This window comes from Trichomycterus rosablanca, chromosome 3 (assembly GCF_030014385.1).
Source record: "Trichomycterus rosablanca isolate fTriRos1 chromosome 3, fTriRos1.hap1, whole genome shotgun sequence".
NCBI classification, from domain to species: Eukaryota; Metazoa; Chordata; class Actinopteri; order Siluriformes; family Trichomycteridae; genus Trichomycterus; species Trichomycterus rosablanca.
Window position 1 is genome coordinate 9,728,008 of NC_085990.1, and position 20,387 is coordinate 9,748,394.

General features: G+C 37.1%; 1 protein-coding gene across 3 annotated transcripts in view; it reads right to left on the minus strand.

Annotated features, from left to right (window-relative positions):
* The window catches only part of cdkal1 (CDK5 regulatory subunit associated protein 1-like 1), a 350,733-nt gene extending 337,210 nt beyond the window's left edge, over window positions 1-13,523 (minus strand). The window contains exons 1-3 of one of the 3 annotated variants that reach the window (XM_062991809.1): window positions 13,477-13,523; window positions 9,639-9,799; window positions 9,148-9,260 (exon numbers count right to left, since the gene is read on the minus strand). In XM_062991809.1, the coding sequence (XP_062847879.1) occupies window positions 9,148-9,260; window positions 9,639-9,796 (271 nt within the window). In that variant the 5' untranslated portion in view covers window positions 9,797-9,799; window positions 13,477-13,523. Of the gene's footprint in view, window positions 1-9,147; window positions 9,261-9,638; window positions 9,800-10,169; window positions 10,238-10,563; window positions 10,653-13,476 lie in introns of those variants that run through there. The other 2 variants (XM_062991808.1, XM_062991810.1) reach the window with 2 other exon arrangements.
* Window positions 13,524-20,387: the final 6,864 nt, after the last annotated feature.

The window sequence follows — 20,387 nt, forward strand, 5'->3', positions numbered from 1 at the left end:
AACGGTTGGCAGTTAATGTTTCTAGGCAATACTCTCTATTTGATAAAATCATTATGACAATGTGTCGCTCCATCCAAAAAAAACACATGCCTGTATAGACACAGAGGGAAGATTTTTTTTTTTTAAACGACTGCATGGGGCAACAGTGCCATCTATGGGTGCAGGGTAACAACAGTGCATTCTGAGGACACAACACAATGCAACTAAATGGCACATGTGCCCAGGAGGCATTAACAAATAACGACCATAATTGAAAAATAAAATAATATTATACAGATAAATAATATATGATATTTAATGATTACCGAATGTGACCAAATATATAAAAACACGGCCAATAATAACAAAAAAAAACCTTACATGATTGTGATGTGTTCAGGAAAAGAGGACAAACCCAACAACACTGTACCTACTGCAAAACAAGGCAGGTGAGGCATTGAGCTTTGAGTGTGTTCTGCTGCCAAGTCATCTGCTGCATTATTAGAAGTAAACAACCTAATAAACAGAACAGTCTTAAGTCTTCACAAAAGGATCAACACGTCACCCTAAGTATCTTCTAGGCCAACCAAACAGGACGGAGGATCTTGTTCAGTCTGGTTCCTCTAATTACTAAAATAAGAGTTTTTCCTCACCAGAGTCACTTGGCTGCTCAACAGGGGTTTTTGATCAAAGGAATCTGTAAAGTAGTTTTGAGACAGCTTCCACTGTAATAAATACTTTACTACAGTGAGAAATTTACGAAGCTCAGTGTTGTTTTGGGGTTGATTTGCCATCTTGATAAAATCAAGGCATGGTTGATTTTGTAAAATAACACAACCCAGTGTCCAAAAACATACAGTGTCTCATTCTCAGATTCAAGAGTTTTATTGTCATGTGCACAGAAGAACCAGCAGTTACACTGTACGATGAAATTCTTACTTTGTTCGTCCTCCAAACATCAATAAGTATTATACATAAAAACAAAATTAACAAAAAAACAAAATAAAAAAAAACCAACAGAATAAAAAAAACTTATAAATAATATATATAAATTTAAACTATAAAAAACGTTTTATATACAGAGAAATAAACTAAGGCAGTAAAAAAGGCACATAGCAGCAGTCACATAAGGTGCATATACAGGTGCTTCAGGATAAATGGATAGCCATGAACCGAGTCCTGATCTAAATCCTATTAAAGATTTGCTGTAAGTAAACGAATCAAGCCACAAAGAACTAAAGGAGTTTGCTGAAGAAGAATAGAACAAACAACCAGTTGATAAATGTATAACTCATTCAGAGGTACAGAAAGCTCTTCAGTGATTTACCAAAATATTTTTGGAGTATTAATAGTTCCACGTCATTTTGATTTGATTTATTGTCTGAACGAATGTGTAACATATAAATGAAAGGAAAGCTCTCCTCTGTTTGATATGAAATAATAAAAAAGAGGCATTTCTTCAAGAGATAACATACCAATACTTGTAAATGTAAACTTGACTTTGATTGCCTAATAAACATCCATAAATCCTGCACCCCTCACCACAGCATCACAAACAGTGTAATTACAGACACCACATCATAGTTTATTCACTCACAGAGGGAAACAATTGTTTTTTTACGAATCAATATTTCAAAAGCAGGTTTAACTTTTGGAGTCTTTATAAAACACCATAACACTTCATGTTTAATAAAAGAAAACTTCTCTGCTCAACACTACACAAGCTTTCAGGCTTTATTTATCTACCTCGACTAAATGTAATCTGACGTCATTTTATTGCACTTGTACAGTGTAAGAACAGGTAAAGCTGGGTGGATGAACACTGCCACCTACCGCCCAGTACAAGAAGCAAAATCCACTACAAAAGCTTTTATATTACAAATTAATAAGCAATTCATTACTAAATACACAAGTGTATCAATATCATAATGATAAGGTTTTATTCATGAAGTGCCTCACACACTCCAACTCACTTCACACCCAATTCAAATAGGCCATAAACTGGCCAAAAATGAGTCAAGAATCCATTAACTGCCATGAAGAATTCAAACAAAGTCTGCATGGTTGAGACGATATGGCTCCACCAGAGAGCTTTGACCAACAAGAGTACCAATCAGGAGCAAAGGTTCAGAGCAGAGCAGCAATTCTCCAAACACTAGTAATGGCTAAACTGATCAAATCACCAAGCGCCTCATTGTTTGTTCGTTTGTTTTTATAACGTCATGTCACATTTTTGGTATTCACAGCAATAAAATATATATATATATACAGTGTATCACAAAAGTAAGTACACCCCTCACATTTCTGCAAATATTTTATTATATCTTTTCATGGGACAACACTATAGAAATAAAACTTGGATATAACTTAGAGTAGTCAGTGTACAACTTGTATAGCAGTGTAGATTTACTGTCTTCTGAAAATAACTCAACACACAGCCATTAATGTCTAAATGGCTGGCAACATAAGTGAGTACACCCCACAGTGAACATGTCCAAATTGTGCCCAAAGTGTCAATATTTTGTGTGACCACCATTATTATCCAGCACTGCCTTAACCCTCCTGGGCATGGAATTCACCAGAGCTGCACAGGTTGCTACTGGAATCCTCTTCCACTCCTCCATGATGACATCACGGAGCTGGTGGATGTTAGACACCTTGAACTCCTCCACCTTCCACTTGAGGATGCGCCACAGGTGCTCAGTTGGGTTTAGTCCATCACCTTTACCTTCAGCTTCCTCAGCAAGGCAGTTGTCATCTTGGAGGTTGTGTTTGGGGTCGTTATCCTGTTGGAAAACTGCCATGAGGCCCAGTTTTCGAAGGGAGGGGATCATGCTCTGTTTCAGAATGTCACAGTACATGTTGGAATTCATGTTTCCCTCAATGAACTGCAGCTCCCCAGTGCCAGCAACACTCATGCAGCCCAAGACCATGATGCTACCACCACCATGCTTGACTGTAGGCAAGATACAGTTGTCTTGGTACTTCTCACCAGGGCGCCGCCACACATGCTGGACATCATCTGAGCCAAACAAGTTTATCTTGGTCTCGTCAGACCACAGGGCATTCCAGTAATCCATGTTCTTGGACTGCTTGTCTTCAGCAAACTGTTTGCGGGCTTTCTTGTGCGTCAGCTTCCGTCTGGGATGACGACCATGCAGTTGATGCAGTGTGCGGCGTATGGTCTGAGCACTGACAGGCTGACCTCCCACGTCTTCAACCTCTGCAGCAATGCTGGCAGCACTCATGTGTCTATTTTTTAAAGCCAACCTCTGGATACGACGCCGAACACGTGGACTCAACTTCTTTGGTCGACCCTGGCGAAGCCTGTTCCGAGTGGAACCTGTCCTGGAAAACCGCTGTATGACCTTGGCCACCATGCTGTAGCTCAGTTTCAGGGTGTTAGCAATCTTCTTATAGCCCAGGCCATCTTTGTGGAGAGCAACAATTCTATTTCTCACATCCTCAGAGAGTTCTTTGCCATGAGGTGCCATGTTGAATATCCAGTGGCCAGTATAAGAGAATTGTACCCAAAACACCTAATTTAACAGCCCTGCTCCCCATTTACACCTGGGACCTTGACACATGACACCAGGGAGGGACAACGACACATTTGGACACAATTTGGACACGTTCACTGTGGGGTGTACTCACTTATGTTGCCAGCTATTTAGACATTAATGGCTGTGTGTTGAGTTATTTTCAGAAGACAGTAAATCTACACTGCTATACAAGTTGTACACTGACTATTCTAAGTTATATCCAAGTTTCATGTCTATAGTGTTGTCCCATGAAAAGATATAATGAAATATTTGCAGAAATGTGAGGGGTGTACTCACTTTTGTGATACACTGTGTATATATATATATATATATATATATATATATATATATATATATATATATATATATATATATATATATACACATATATATACTGTATTTAGATATAGATATAGAATAAATATATAATACATATTTTACATTTTATTAAATATATAATATGTAGATTAATTAGTTCAATTTTGCTGTCTCTGAATATATTACAAACCAACATGCTGCCATTTTTTAAAAATATTTTGCTTTGCCAGCAGTAAAACAGAGCTTTTATTAAAGCTTAGCTGTGCTATTGACCGGCAAGGCACCCACACAGACAGGACTGTCTGTCAAACGTGTTCTATATATGCTGTATGCTGCTAGCAAAATCATCTACAATAGACTTCCAAAGTCCAAATTCCTGCCTCTGGTATTTTCAATGCACAGTTTAAGTTATTTTAATATTTTACTTAACGAAAATATTGTGGATGAGTGCGGTGGGGGGTTGAGTTCATGTCGTGGAGGGCCCCCGCCATGGGTCCCAGTGCACCTTCCCCCCCTGTAGTTACACCCCTGGGTCTACAGCAATGGAGAATGTGGAATTGGTTAAACATATAGAATCTGATACAGTTGATTGGGAGGTCTAGTTTCAAAACACTGTGTCAATGGAAGGGACATTCAACCATGTAGATGTGTGATCTAGACTTGTAACTCCTGATGTTGTTGAAAACAGCTGGATGACTCAATCATCCATCTACAGATTATCAACAATAACCAAAGTCCGCTGGCACTTTTCTTCACAACACCAGCTTGTATTCTGTGTTGAAGCTGATAAAGAAGTCCGAGCAGGATGCTGTACAATAATAACAGCTCGAACACCTACAGACTGCTGCGGTGATGTGACTGGCTTCAGGTTATACATAGTTAATGAGACAATTAGAGACTCCATCTGAGACTTTTAAAGCTCGAGGCAAGAAGCTGCAGCAGCCGCAATAAGTAATTTTTACCCAAAACCTCTCTCAGACAGGCTAGAACTAACTGCTCTTATTATTTTTTAAAAATAATAATATTTCAAGGTGGCAGGAATGTGCAGCACCAGTTACACAACCCTGACTAAAAACAATCGATTCTCAGGCAACGTCCAAGACAAACGACAATGCTTTTGTATAATGTACTAAAACAATAAACATACATATTTGTGACGTGTCTGTGGGAATTTGTGTGTCGGAAGCTCGGGTGGTGCAGCATTCTAATGTGCTAGCCCACCGCTGCTGAGATCTTGAGATCTTAAGCTCTTGAGCTGTGCTCAAGCTACCCAGTGAAAAACAGTTCATTTCAATTAAGTGCATTCACAATCCAAGAATTCCAAACTCATCAGTCCCATGATACTAAATTGTTTAGATGTGATTTGTTGATACGCTTTCACAGGCAATCGTAGGTGATTTTTGTTACTGAAACTGATTTAAGATCAATAGTAATATTGGAATGAGACAATTCCATAATGTACATTCTGTGGAACGTGTACATATGTGAACAGTACACTGGGAAAAGAACGTGTTGATGGTGTGGGGAAGAGGGATGTGGTGGGTTTGCGGAAATAGCTTTACTTTGCATATAGCACTATAAATAGGGTTGCCGGTGACGCAGCGGCCCATTATGCAAGCCCACCACCGCTGAGATCCAGGTTCCATCCTCAGTGATGTGACCAGCCAAGCGTCTACACATACATGACTGGCTTTGTCTGAGGGGGGTGGAATGGCCTACCTATATTCCTACCTTGAATCCACTGTTTCCCAAAACAACCAGACCCACAGTGACCCTGACCAAGATAAAGCCATTAATAAAAATCAAATAAAAAAATGAACTATAGATAGAAAACAAAATTATTATATGAAACCCAGACTCCATCCCGTAACCATTTCAAATAAAAAAGGACTTTTTATGGCGCTGGTGCTCATTGCTTGGATTTTATTAGTGAGAAAGAGCCGTTCTCAGCCTCCCCGCTGGGAGGAAAATTGCTTTGCAGGGACGGATTTATGTTTATTTTATTTAATAAAGAGCACATTTGAGACAGGGTCACTGAAAGCATCACTGCACTGGTGGTCTACTCAAAGGCTTTAACACCTTCTAACATCTGGGAATGCCTGACAAGCTATGCGTGAAATCATCAAGTCCTGATTTACTGAACAATCTGAGGCTAAAAGCTCTCAATTTTCCGTCAAAACAGGTCAAAATGCCGAGCTTCTCAAGGACAGAACGATCTGGCACGGACTGACGCACATCAGGCACGAGAAACCCTGTTTACTGGACCGAGCTGGTATAATTCAGGGCAGCTGTGGGTTCCAGCTGCTTAAAATATCTCCACAGTAATTACGGTCATCTGGAACCGTTCGTCAGAGTGCACGGACACCGTTTCTGTCCAAACGAGCGAAAGATTGCAGTGTTTATGGCCCATTTCGTTGAGTTCAGCACATTGCCCTTTTAACCCAGACACCGTGTTGGTCCTGGTTCCAGTGAACCGCTCCAAGCTTTTGTAACACAATGTTCAGTCCCAGCACCAAATTGCTGCTGGGGTGAAACCAAGAGCCTAAATCACAAAAGTCAGGTGGCAGTAATGTCATTTTACTTTGTATCATGGCCTCCTAATTCTTCACTGATTATGACTGACTACAGCTGAGTCATAAGCACTGCAATGGAAAAAAAAAAAAAAGCTCTGTACAGATCTCAAAAAGTTGCTCATACTTACACAGAGACAAAACTGTCCATTAGTACAAGCACATGGAACAGTAGTCTCTACACCAAGGTCAGAAGAAAAACTCAGTCACTTTATTACTTCTTGTATGAGAGAAATGTGACCAGATGGTTTAATCTAACTTGAGAAACACTTGCTATAAATTAGGAGATGCTAGAACATTGGTGTCACCATCTATAGTCAAACAAGCCTTACAGTTCAAAAGGCTTCAAGGCTACTGTGTGTGGATTAAGCCCTGAAATCCCTGCTTGTTGCTGACCGCATGAACAAAGTAAAAGCTGTCTGGACGTCTGGAGTTCTATGATCAAATAAAACAAAGATTGATGTATTACGCCTTAAAAATCTAAAACATTATTAGACATTTATTCATAATAACACTGGCATGGTAGTGGTAGTATTATGCCCTGGAGCCAAAGGTACACTGCATGACAGAAGAAATAACGAGGACAGCCGCTCAGGTGGCGCAGCGGTAAAAAGACACACGCTGCAACCAGAGCTGGATTTCTGATACACCGTATCGAATCCAGCTCTGCCTTACCGGTCCGAGGCTGGGTGGCTATGAGCAACGATTGGCCGGTTGCTCAGTTGGGGGGCGGGACAAAGAACCGGATGTGGGTCTCTCTCTGTCAGAATGCGATTGCGACCTCTGTCGGCTGATTAAGAGGCGCCTGCACAGGGATGGGAAAGGGTGCCCTTAGGGTGTGTCTCTCCGCATGCAACGCTAGGTGGCGCCAAACTCATAAATGTGTGGGTGGCAAAGATGCATATGGCTTGCTGCTCATGTGTCGGAGGGGATATGGGTTAGCTTCGATCACCTCGGTCAGGGCAGGGTTCGGCATAGACAGAGAGGAAGCATGATGCAAAAATTGAACAATTGGATGCGCTAAAGTGGGAGAAAAAGGGGGAAAAAAATTTAAAAAAAAAAGAAATAACGAGGACAAAAGACCCATAAAAGCTTGAATCTTGGATAAATTAGATGTCAAGAGCCACTCCAAAAACTTAATTTTAGTGTGGTATTTTCAAAGTCCTGACCTCAGTCCTACCAATAATATGTGGATTGTACTAAAAAAAATCAAGTCTGGTTGAACACAAGTAGACCTAGTCAATAATCCAGCAAGAGTTGGTTTAAAAGCTTGATGATGGTTTCATCCAGCAAGAGTTTGCTGTGATGTCCACTGCTGCACTTCAGATTCAGAACCATAATCCATCTAAACATCTATAAGAACATGTTTTTTATCCACTATAAAGAGTCGGCAGAGCTGAGAATAGTCTAAAACTCTTAAATCCGATGAGGACCTGAAATTATGGAATTAGTGGGATCAGACTGCCATCTAGTGGAACTTGTAGACAACGCTACTATGTTTACACTTTCTCATCCAGGGGTTCATGGTGACAGAACAGGAAGTTCATGAGTGTGAATAATCCTCAAAATAAAAAAAGTGTCACCTAAAAATTGTATGTTGAATGTCATTTGGTTGTTTGTTTATTAGGATTTTAACGTCATGTTTTACACTTTGGTTACATTCATGACAGGAACGGTAGTTACTCATTACACAAGATTCATCAGTTCACAAGGTTATATCAAACACGGTCATGAAAATTCATGGACAATTTTGTATCTCCAATTTACCTTACTTGCATGTCTTTGGACTGTGGGAGGAAACCTGACCACCCGGAGTAAATCCACACGGACACAAGGAAAACATGCAAACTCCACACAGAAAGAACCCGGACCGCCCCACCTGAGGATCGAACCCAGGACCTTCTTGCTGTGAGGCAACAGTGCTACCCATTTAGCCCCCGTGCCACCCTGAATGTCATTTAATTTATTAAACGAATTATGTAGTGACATCAATGATTACTGAGCTCAATACCAGCTACTAATAACATTTCAAAGAAACAAAGCAGCCCGTACATGTAACGTTATGAGTTCTGATAAAATTCACACAATTATGAATGAAGAGTATCAAAAAGTACACATATTTATAATTCCACACACAAGCTGGTGGACACATTCAGCAGAAATAAAGAATAATTAGCCTTCAACAGAAACAAAGGTAAAAGGGTGTGAGTGTGTGTCCACCTGTCTATCTCTGTGTGTGTGTGTCCACCTGTCTATCTCTGTGTGTGTGTGTGTGTCTGTCTGGGCATGTCCGTCTGTCTTTGTGTGCACTAATATGTCTACCTCTGTCTGTTTGTGTTTTCCTGTCTGTCTGTCTGTCTGTCTGTATGCGTGTGCTTGTCTTGGTCTGTTAACTAATCTGTGTGTATGCCTGTTGCCGTGCCTGTCTATCTGAGTGTCTGCCTGTCTGTGTGGGCATGTGTCTATCTACGTCTGTCTGCATTTCTGTCTGTTGGTGTGCCCGTCTGTCTGTGTGGGCATGTGTCTGTCTATGTCATTCCGCTGGTGTGCCCGGCTGTCTGCGTGGTCATGTGTTTGTCTATACCTTTGTCTGTTGGTGTGCCCCTCTATCTGTGTGGGCATGTGTGTGCCTATGTCTATGCCTGTCTGCATGTCTGTCTTTTGGTGTGCCCGTCTGTCTGCGTGGCTGCTTGTCTGTCTGCATGTCTGCGTTGGAGGATGCGCGTTCGTGCCATCACCTGTCATCTCATAGCCGCTTGCAGCGAGCTGTCCAGCCATGTACTCTCCATCCGAGCTGTTGTGTGAGCAACCCCACGTCCTCAGCCACACTTTCTGCGTGCCAGGGATCACACTGCCAAAAACAAACATCCAGACGTAAAAAAATAATATTTTACCTATTTCATCATGAGAACAAAGGGGGGCACAACTCCAAGGTCCTGGGTTCAAACCTTATCTCCAGTCACTGTAATAAGAGTTGTTGCATCCTCCCAGCAGGTATACATTAGTGTCCTCTGGGTAAAATGTTACCTTTTAACTGGCTGAGTCAATGAATGGGTTAGTGTGTGTCCAACCCTGTTCAGGATGAACTGCTGTTATGCACTTAATGAATCCCAGGAGACACAGACCCACTAAAACCATGATCAAAATGAAAAGTTTTTGATGTAGGCTTAAACCCAAGTCCTTCCTGCTGCTCCACACATTCCGCTCCTGACAAGTCTTGGCACCTTACCTGTCTGCTTGCAGCTCCTCTGTGACAGCATGTTCTTTTCGTTTTCGTGCCCTCGGAACGACGGCCTGTCTTACAGACGAGCGCTGGAGTGATGTTGGCTCATTGGCAGACACCATGTCCTCAATGTCATCAATGAGAGACTCGCAGGCGGATGGCATGATCTGCATAAAGACATTTGATTGTCCACATTCACATGTACTGTTACAACTGCTGTACAAAAAGGTTTGACTAAAAATGTCTGGTATCCTCATCTACACCAGCCACCTGATTTAATTATTATGCACACTCATCACTTTGAACATACAGCTTTATTGAATGTAGTACTTCTGTTATTGAACAAAACATCCATAAATTATTGTTCTTGTGTAGAGATGGATGCTGCTGGGACAAAACCATTTCCCTCAGGGATCAATAAAGTACGCCTTCAATCATTCAATCATCCATCTATCTATAAAGGCTAGGAAGATTGTTTAGGGATTTCATCTAAATAACATCATTTTATAATATTGAACTTTCCCAGCATCACCATACCAGACACGTGTCACGGTGCCACCAGATACTCGAACCCCTTCAGCCCCAACACCTCGCCCACAATGGGCTCCTCTCTGCCTCATGCTGCCCTTCGCCCCCTCTTTTTTTAAAACGAAACCAAAATATGATTACTATAATAAAGTGCATTAGTGCAAAGAGTCCTAAAGCATACAAACGCAAGTCGCTTACAAATGTGTGTGCATATATTTTATTTCAGCTGCATTGTATACGTTTCCCACAATTCATTGTAATTGCTTTGTGATTTTTGGAATATTTACAAGGTTTTATAATCCACGTGTGAACCATCTAATCAGCTACCAGGCTAAATATACCATGCCTGAACCCACATGTCAGCTCATAACAAACATAAATCGTAAAATTCTAAAATACTTACTTTATAAATGTGTTCTCCTAATTTAGAAATATATAATAATAACTCGCTGAATATTTCAGTGAAACTGCGGGTCAAATTCCAACTTAAAATGACTTTTATGATCTGATTCTGAGTTGTTTATCTGCTAGTCCGCCATAGTGCGAGGAACTCAGAAGCCTAAATACACCATAGGTTCCCTAAATAGGCGCTCTATATAGTGTGTGTTACAACAGTAACCCAGCGGCCTATCTAGTGTACTATTTAGCCTAAAAGTAGCTTATTTGATACACAGCCCAACAGTGACGTTTCTCTGCTAGAGCTACGGCATCTTACGAGGACAAAACTCATTTTACTAGCGGAGACATTTGTGCGGCACGCTGAGAAGAGTATTGCGCATGCGCTGAATATCACGCTTCAGCTAGTCAGTTTTCGATTACTTCTTTATCCTGGTTAGAGTCGCGGTGGGTCCTGATCCAATTGGAAACACTGGGCCCAAGGCAAAGATATATCTGTAGAGAAGGCCATTTTAGCAGACTTACACATTTACTTACACGTAGGGACAATTTAAAGGTGAAAAATGTAGTCCACGTTTATACATGCGTTCAGTGGTTTTAGAGCGTTTTTCATCATTTTTAAATAACCATCTGCGACCTTAACATTACAACAACACAAAATATATTCTGTTCAACTGGTACAGTAAAGGTTGTGTCTAATAAAGTTTATTACTAAGTAAATTATGTTGAGCATTTATTACGTTATCTTGTAATTTGTTTGTATACGTAATACAATTTTGTTGCTTTTTAATTTTGTTGCTGGTCAGTTCTGTTCTAATTATTTGTTCCTTATTCCATGTTTTTGTAGCTATAGATAAGATCTGTGTGATCTATAGTTTTCTCACTGGGATCTTATCTAACAGGGTATGATAAATCACGGAGGCAAAACCTTAGAAAATATTCCTCATAGAGGGTTAGCATAATATTTACTACAAAATATTTTGTACACTGGCTAATATAAAATTAAATTTAATTTAATTAAAATCCTAATAATTAAACATGTGCTACCCTTATGCAAATTAGGAAATTACGTCATTTAGCGACTTTTAGGACAGCCAATAGCTACTTTCCTATTTCTATAACCTCGAGCAATTTTTACTTAATATTAATAATTGTCTTATTTTCATTGTGTATGTTACATCTTGGCTGTGATTGATGTATTATTTTGTAATATATTTGTTGTTCAAAAAAGTTAAAAAAAAAAGTTTTTGTTTTGGGTAGTAGTGTAAGTACATGCGAAGCCGGGTGTGCAGGCTAGACTGGACTGTATAATAATAATAATAATAATAATACATTTTATTTATAACGCACTTTACATTTGAAAACAAATCTCAAAGTGCTACAGAAAAACAGTAATATAAAACATGAAATATAAAACAAATATAAACATAGCATTATGAGACATACATCATAAAATCAGCGTTAATTTAACAGTCATAACATCTGTTAAAAAGAAAAGTTTTTAGACCCTTTTTAAAACTCTCAATCGTCTGTGGTGCCCTCAGATGGTCAGGAAGGGCATTCCATAGACGAGGAGCAGCAGAACAGAAAGCCCGATCACCCATGGTACTTAGTTTAGTTCTGGGAATGTGGAGAAGTGTACCATACAGTGACTGTATGTATTTACTGGGTTTCTTTACTGGGACGTGTGCGTGATTGATAAACAAACTTCAACTCCCAGTAAGCCTCCCAGCATGATAAATAGCTGAGCTCGTGTAACGGTGTGTCATTAAAGCAATAAGCCACGAGAGACCGTGCGTTACTGCGATTTTATCACGGGGAAGGTTGTGAAAACGTCTTTCCCTGTGATAAAATCATAGCAGTAACGCACGGTCTCGAGTGGCTTATTGCTTTTATAAAACGGCGGTCAACATAAAATATAATAAAATACAACAATGTTCAATAAATAAATGTTTTTATTTACAAAAACACTCACAAAAAGCATTCTTCCGTGAAATTAGGTAGTCCATTAACAGTGTTGCTAGGCAACATGAGGGCGAACATAACATTCACTTTTCAGTGGCGTATTAATATGGAATGATGTGAGGCGGTCCTAGGTGTGCGTTTATCGAGGATTTTACAACGGCTTCAAACGCGGCTCAGCCAATCAGATTTTAGGACCGGAACTATCAGTTTTATGATTAATGGACTGTCGGATCTTGCACCTTTGAGAAGAGAAAAACAATAATGTAGCGTTAAGACAGTTTTAACTAAATGTAAAACTGTAAATAATCAAACAACTGAATTATAAACCGTATTTTCTTCTTTAGAAGATTCATCAAAGCTTTTTAAAGGTAAAAAAAAAAATAGCTACTTTCCTTACTGAGGAGTTGGCAACACTGCCAACATGTTGGTTTGTGCAATTGAAGCCATCGTGCCGTGAGTTTTTTTTTTTACCCAACGCTGCACCATGTTGGTTCCAGAGTGTTAAAAAGTAGCAAAAAGAGACATTAATAAACTATAACATTTGAATAACATTGGAAATAAATGATAATTAAAGTCAGTTATATGACGGTTTACTGTATAGAACTCTTTTGCCCACTCACAAACGTTTCCCTGAGGTAAATTCTTATCTCCGCTGTAGCTAAGGTTAACTAGCTTTTAAAATCGTGTTTCACAGTTAGTTAGCTTAGTTAGCTTTCTTTATAATGGACACATACTATCCTATTCAAATTAAAATAACGTAGCTAGCTTATTTATTTTAGGTTTGCTAGCCAGTATACAGGCAGCAAGCTACAATTTCCATTCATTCTTGCATTACTGGGTACTTAAATTCATGACTTGAACCAAACGTTTTTAGGGAATGAAACTAAACATAGATTTAGTAATATTTCAAACATCTTTTTTTATTAGCGTATTAAAATAAACTTAAAACACTTACCTCAAATAAGCTGCTGCAGCAAATCTCCAAACTGCTGTTTCTGTGCCGTTACCAGGGTTGCCAGATTGTGTCAAAACGTATTTCAAACTCCGCCAAAATATATGGAAAACCGCCCAAACATACTAATTATATTATACTCATTATACTAATTAACTGCTGATAACTTACAGATCAGTAATTATAAATGTAGTGACATTTGAAATATTTTTTATTGCAATGTCTTGAAGCCACCCAATTTCCCCGCCAGTTTCAATAAAATCCGCGCAATCTGGCAACACAGGCCGTTACAAATGTTTACAGTATATTCGTATGGGAATGTATCCATTGACAACAGGATCTGGTAATCTAGTAATGGGTTGAGAAAATAACATAACAGTTGGGTTATTTGAGTGAGAATTAACCCAACAAGGTGACCCAACTGCCCCACCCAGCGTTTGGTTGAAAAAAAAAAAAAAAAAAAAAAAACATTTTTTGTGAATAATTAAGATGGAAAAATACAGTTTATTATGTGCCAGACACAGTGATGCAGCTAGTAGAGTCGGTGCTGCACAGCAACATGGGCGATTTAATGCATGGGCGAATAATTGAGGGCCCCAGATTTGCTGCTTTATTTTATTGTATTTTTTTTTTTAGTTATTTTGGTTAGTAAGAACGGGGAAGCTTACAAACTAATGATTTTGTAAATCACTTACACGTTATTAGCGGCGATATGTGAGTGACATTTAGCTCAGCCAATCAGAGTGCAGCACCCGGTTTATACATTCGTTCCGACGTTCTGCTGCAGTTAGTTTGTGTATGACCCTCTAGTAGCAAGTGGTTAATGCTACCGGTAAAGTGCGGCGATAACGAAAGTAAATTTCGTTAAGTAAAATATTAAAATAACTAAAAGACAATATTAAAATACAGCACAGCAACGGATTTTGGGAATCTGTGTAACCTGCTAAACGTTACTACACCAATATATGTATGTATATATTTATATATATATATATAGGCCTATATATTTATTATATATATATAAATTTGTTGAGGGGGCCCAATTTTTTTTTTTGCACAGGGGCCCATGAGCTCCTAGTTACGCCACTGTGTCTATCGAGAGTCACAGTTTAAGAAATCTGGATTTTAAGGACATTATTAGAGACTTTTCATTCCATAAAACTAGAAGAAAAGGCTCAGATGTTTTCTATTTTTCATGTTAGAACTGCACTGTTCAGTCTTGTTGTTGCATGTGTTGTGAAATGATGAGACTGTAGACCTGGGTACTCTTCCTGATTGCATATTTACATCCTTGTTCTTTTATTGAATCTGCATTTAATGTTTTGACCTGTTGATTGTTGTCTGTGTGCTATCGCTTTGTTTTCTGTCCTTACTATGGTTTGAGTAACATGACTATATTAGTCCTGTTGTCTTGCGTTGTGTATTGATTTTATGAAAACTATACGTGGGGGGCCCACAACCAGCCATAGCCCCTGGGCCCACAGGCAGGTTAAATTGCCTCTGCCCCTACCAGAATCAAATGGTTAGTGAAAATGTAGAACAAATATATAAAGAAATAGATTCTAGTCTTTCATTTATACCACTTTATCCAACTCAGGGCCACTGTAGATTGCAGGGTACAAAACTCACATTTGGAGCAGACAATCCTAGTTTCGACTAATCCAATCCAAGTTTGACCAGTAAAGGAAGCTCTTTCCCAATTTTAAAATTTACATTTATAGTTATTGTAGTTGTAAGTTATATAAATTTATTTAAAACTAAAAACCATGTGAAAATCATTTAAAGAGAAGATTGGGGGTATAGGAAACAGCAAGGGAAACAACATCTTTATGTACCTGGATTTAAACAAGTGAGAGGCAGAATTTGACAAAGAAGGTAGGTAAGCCATCTCTGTGTTCTGATACATTATAAAATACCTTAAAACATAAACATTATTCTTTGCATTATATAAACTTATAAAAAAGTTCAAATAACCTACAAATACCACCTCAATATTAGTAAAGAATGTCTCAAGAAGGTTTTTCAAGGTTACTGTATTTGCTGATGGTTGTTATAAATACCCACATTGCATTTTTACATTATAATTGTAAAAACTCAGCATTAGTGAAGTAAACATAGTAAAACGTGTTTACACCTCTAGAGAACTTGGTTACTTTTTCAGCTTCTGGTTAAATAAAAGTCAGATCACTGCTGACTAAATACTAACAATGAAGAACTGATCATGATGAACTGATGAACTGAATTCTGTTTTATTTGACAATCATTACAATATAACAACTTACAGATCAGTAGAATAAAACAGATACAGAACAAATCAAAGTTGCAAATAGAAAACACAAAAGATTAAACTGAAATAAAACCATAACAATTTTTTTTTAAAAGAATCAAAAAGACGTTCAAAGATATTTTAAAATATTTGCCACATATTATTTGAGAAGGATGTTGGATTGTAGATTGTCTTGCATCTCAAGTAAATATTATGAACAGCTTGATCAAGTCAAAATAAAGGTTCATTAAAGCTGCAGGACATTACACACATTTTAAAGAGGCTGCCTTGTTGTTTTTTTTCCTTGGCGTGCAACAGACATACAAGTTATATCTATATTTATGACTAGAGTATTAACCACTACTCTAAATATATTTCACACAGACTTCCCCAGGTTTACAAAAATAAAACACAGCTGTATAAAAGAACTTAAACAGAAGAAAACAATGATTATATAATATATCAATTAAGACCAAGAAAAAAAAGAAATCATTAGTAATCATTACAAAAATTGAAAAAAAAATAATGCAATTAGATATATAGGATATATTAGGACTATTGTGATCATGTTACTTCTGCATGTTAAATTATATCAAGAAAAAAAATTCTGTTTGTGGTTACATGTTTAAACATAACGGCATATTTACACAAAACAACACTATCTTATACCCTCCACAAATTTCCTACAAAATTCTCCAAATTCTCTCTTATCAAGCAAAACACTTTTAATATCAATCATACAGTTACTGTAACAACTATAGAATTTTCTTCATGATATTTTTGATCTGTTAAATTCAGAAAAAGAAAAACAAAATATGTATTCTTAATTCTTATGCCAATAAGAATGGTGTTAATAAGAACATTTTCTGGAATCCTTTGGTTTCAGTTTCCTGTGGCAGATGGATCCAATTTCACTGGAAAGCATTATTAATTTGCTAGTCGAATTTATACAACTGTATACAATATGTATACAAACATACAGTTTGTATACAAATATACATATCTATATTTATGATTAAAGTACATGTGATCACTTTCCCAGGGTTACAGAAATTAAATACAGCTGTATAAAAAAAACTTAAAAGCAACAGAAGAAAAATGATTATACGATATATCAATTCAGAACGACTTTATTAAAAAAAATATATAATGCTGTAATCAAATCAGAAAGATTATAATTATTTTCCCTTTATATTTACTTAGATTACTGAGCATATAAAAGAATTACATGCAGTTTGATAATACATTTTTAAAAAAAATCTAAATTATGACAGAAAAAAAATCATGTGAGGTGAAAGAAACTGAGATTATTAGTAAACATTACATAATCTGAATATAAATTATGGAATTAGATAAATAGAATGTATTCGTATGATTGTAATCATGTTTTTTTGTTTTATGTTTTTAAACTCCAAAAAATGTCGAAATATGTAAAGAAAAAAGTGTCTGTTTGTGGTTGTGTCTGCACATTGTGGCATAGCTACACAAAACCAACACTACATTATACCCTCCACAAATTCCTACAAAATTCTCCAACCACCTTTATGTTCTCTCTTAACAAGCAAAACACTTTAATATTAATTATACAGTAACTGTAACAACTATATAATAACCAAGTGTACAATTTTCTTTATAACATTTTGATCATATTTACATCTGTGTTATATTAAAAAGAAAGGAGAGTAGGTCTGTATTTTTAGATCTTGTATAAACAAGAATAATGTTGATTAGAAAATCTTCTGGAACCCTTTGGCCTGTGCATGACTAGTCCATGTAAAATAGACGTGAGTAGACTGATTGATGAGAGGTCACCACTCACCAGTACACCAACTTGTTCTGGGATTCTGCTTTGGTGTATCCATATGGTTTAGTTTTATTACAATGTTTTAATAGCATGTCCAAATACATTCAACAAAGAAGTTTAGCAGTCAACATACATGCAGTCATTATAAAAAAAGAAATAAAGGAGAAACATAATATATGGCATGAACAGGATTAAAGGCCCTTCAGTTATACTTGGTATTACAACCTTTGATTTTGATTGACCAAGATTTGCAATTAGACTGAGATCAGGACTCAGGACAGATCAGTTTTGTGTGCATTTGGATGTGTGCTTTGGGTTATTATCCTGCTGTAAAACCCATATGACCATTTTGTTTGATTCAAACTTAGTTTTCTTACATTTGGGAGCTTATTTTGCATTAAATTGTTCTAATAGTTTTCTGATATTATTGTTCCTGTGAACAATGAACATGGAATAAAACTGTTTTTAGCATCAAATTTACCAATTATACTGTAAGCTAATTCATGTGAGTACTGGCAGGGTGGGGACAGGTGAGTCTTAATTTATAATTAATCAGAGGTTGGACCGATTTTGTCCTCTGTGTATTTAATATTCAATAATGTTGATCAGTGGAGTTAACGGTGAGCTGACCCTTACCTCCCTTCTATACAGGGCTTGGAGCAACCTGTATAGAAGTGTAATACTAAAAAAAAAAAAAAAATTAATTAAAAAAAATAATAATGTTGACCACTGCTGTACAGGTACTCGCTGCAGTATAACTGCAGTGGAAATGTAGAACATACTGTAATATGCAAAGGTAAACTGGCTGCAGTACCCTGCTCCACTGGTGTAAGTAAGTGTGATTAAGTAAATGAGTAAATAAAGTTTGTGTATGTGTGAGAGAGAGATTTTGTTCATGTGTTTGTATGTGTCTGTGAGTGTGAGATTGTGTGGGTGATTTTCTGTGTGAATGCCTGTGTGTTTGATTTTGTGGGTGATTTTGTGTGTAGGTGTGTGTAGATCAGTGTGTGTGTGTATGTGTGTGTTTAAACAGTGTAGCAGCTTCACATCCTTTAGATAAGTTACTACTACTAAGCTTTTTATTCATGTGAAGGAGTGGTTTATGTGGTTTGATTTCCTCAAGCAATATTCACTTCTTAGAACGATAACAGTTATCTGACATATCCAACCACTGTTTTATTGTGACTGTCGGCTTCTGCACTTCTTTTTAGTTCTTCAAGTTTTTGCACTTTGTCTTCTGCTCCTTTTTTTTTTACCTGTTCAATCAGGAAGTCCAGATGCTGAAATATAAACACAGTCTTTCTTTAGGGCAAGTTCTTCCAGGTTATAGTTGTTTTCCCATTGATGTATACAAGTCCTCATTTCTGTATTGAAACAGTATAGTACAATAAAAATAACCACACTTTTTTTGTGAATAATTAGGATGGAAAAATACAGTATATTATGTGATGTAGTGATGCAGCTAGTAGAGTCGGTGCTGCACAGCAACATGGTTCTAAGGTCCTGAGTTTAATCCTCCAGGTACCTACATTTCCTCTCATCTCCCAAAACATGGAGAAGTTGAACCGACTACTCAAATTTTTCCTAGTTGTAAGTGGCTGTGTAACTGTGTATTCAGATGTCACCGGACACACCATGACCCCTACTAGAATCAAACGGTCAGTGAAAATGTAGAACAAATATATAGGTTGCAGTGTACCACACTCACTCACATTTGGAGCAGACAATCCTAGTTTCGACTAATCCAATTCAAGCTTGACCAGTAGAGGAAGCTCTTTCCCAAATTTACATTTATAGTTATTATAGTTGTAAGTTATATAAATTTATTTAAAACTGAAAACAATGTGGAAATTATTTAAAGAGAAAATTGGAAGTATAGGAAACAGCAAGGGGAACAACATCTTTATGTACCCGGATTTAAACAAGTGAGAGGCAGAATTTGACAAAGAAGGTAGGTAAGCCATCTCTGTGTTCTGATACATTATAAAATACCTTAAAACATAAACATTATTCTTTGCATTATATAAACTTATAAAAAAGTTCAAATAACCTACAAATACCACCTCAATATAGTAAAGAATGTCTCAAGAAGGTTTTTCAAGGTTACTGTATTTGCTGATGGTTGTTATAAATACCCACATTGCATTTTTACCTTATAATTGTAAAAACTCAGCATTAGTGAAGTAAACAAAGCAAAACGTGTTTACACCTCAAGAGAACTTACCCCTCTTATTCCCTGTTATTACTCAAATTTGGTTCCTCTTTTCAGCTTCTGGTTAAAGAAAAGTCAGATCACTGCTAAATACTAATAATGAAGAACTGATAATGATGAACCGATTAAATGAATTCTGATTTATTTGAAAATCATTAGAATATAACAGAACTTACAGATCAATAGATTTAAACAGATACATAACAAATCAAAGTTGCAAATGAAAAACACAGAAGATTAAACTGAAATAAAACCATAGCAATTTTTTTTTTAAAAGAATCAAAAAGACATTCAAAGATATTTTAAAATATTTGACACATATTATTTGACAAATATGCTGGATTGCAGATTTTCTTGCATCTCAAGAAATTATTATGAACAGCTTGATCAAGTCAAAATAAAGGTTAATTAAAGCTGCAGGACTTTACACACATTACACACATTTTAAAGAGACTGTGTTGTGGTTTTTTCTTTGGCGTGCTACAGACATCAAATTATATCTATATTTATGACTAGAGTATTAACCACTACTCTAAATATATTTCACACAGACTTCCCCAGGTTTACAAAAATAAAACACAGCTGTATAAAAGAACTTAAACAGAAGAAAAAAATGATTATGTAATATATCA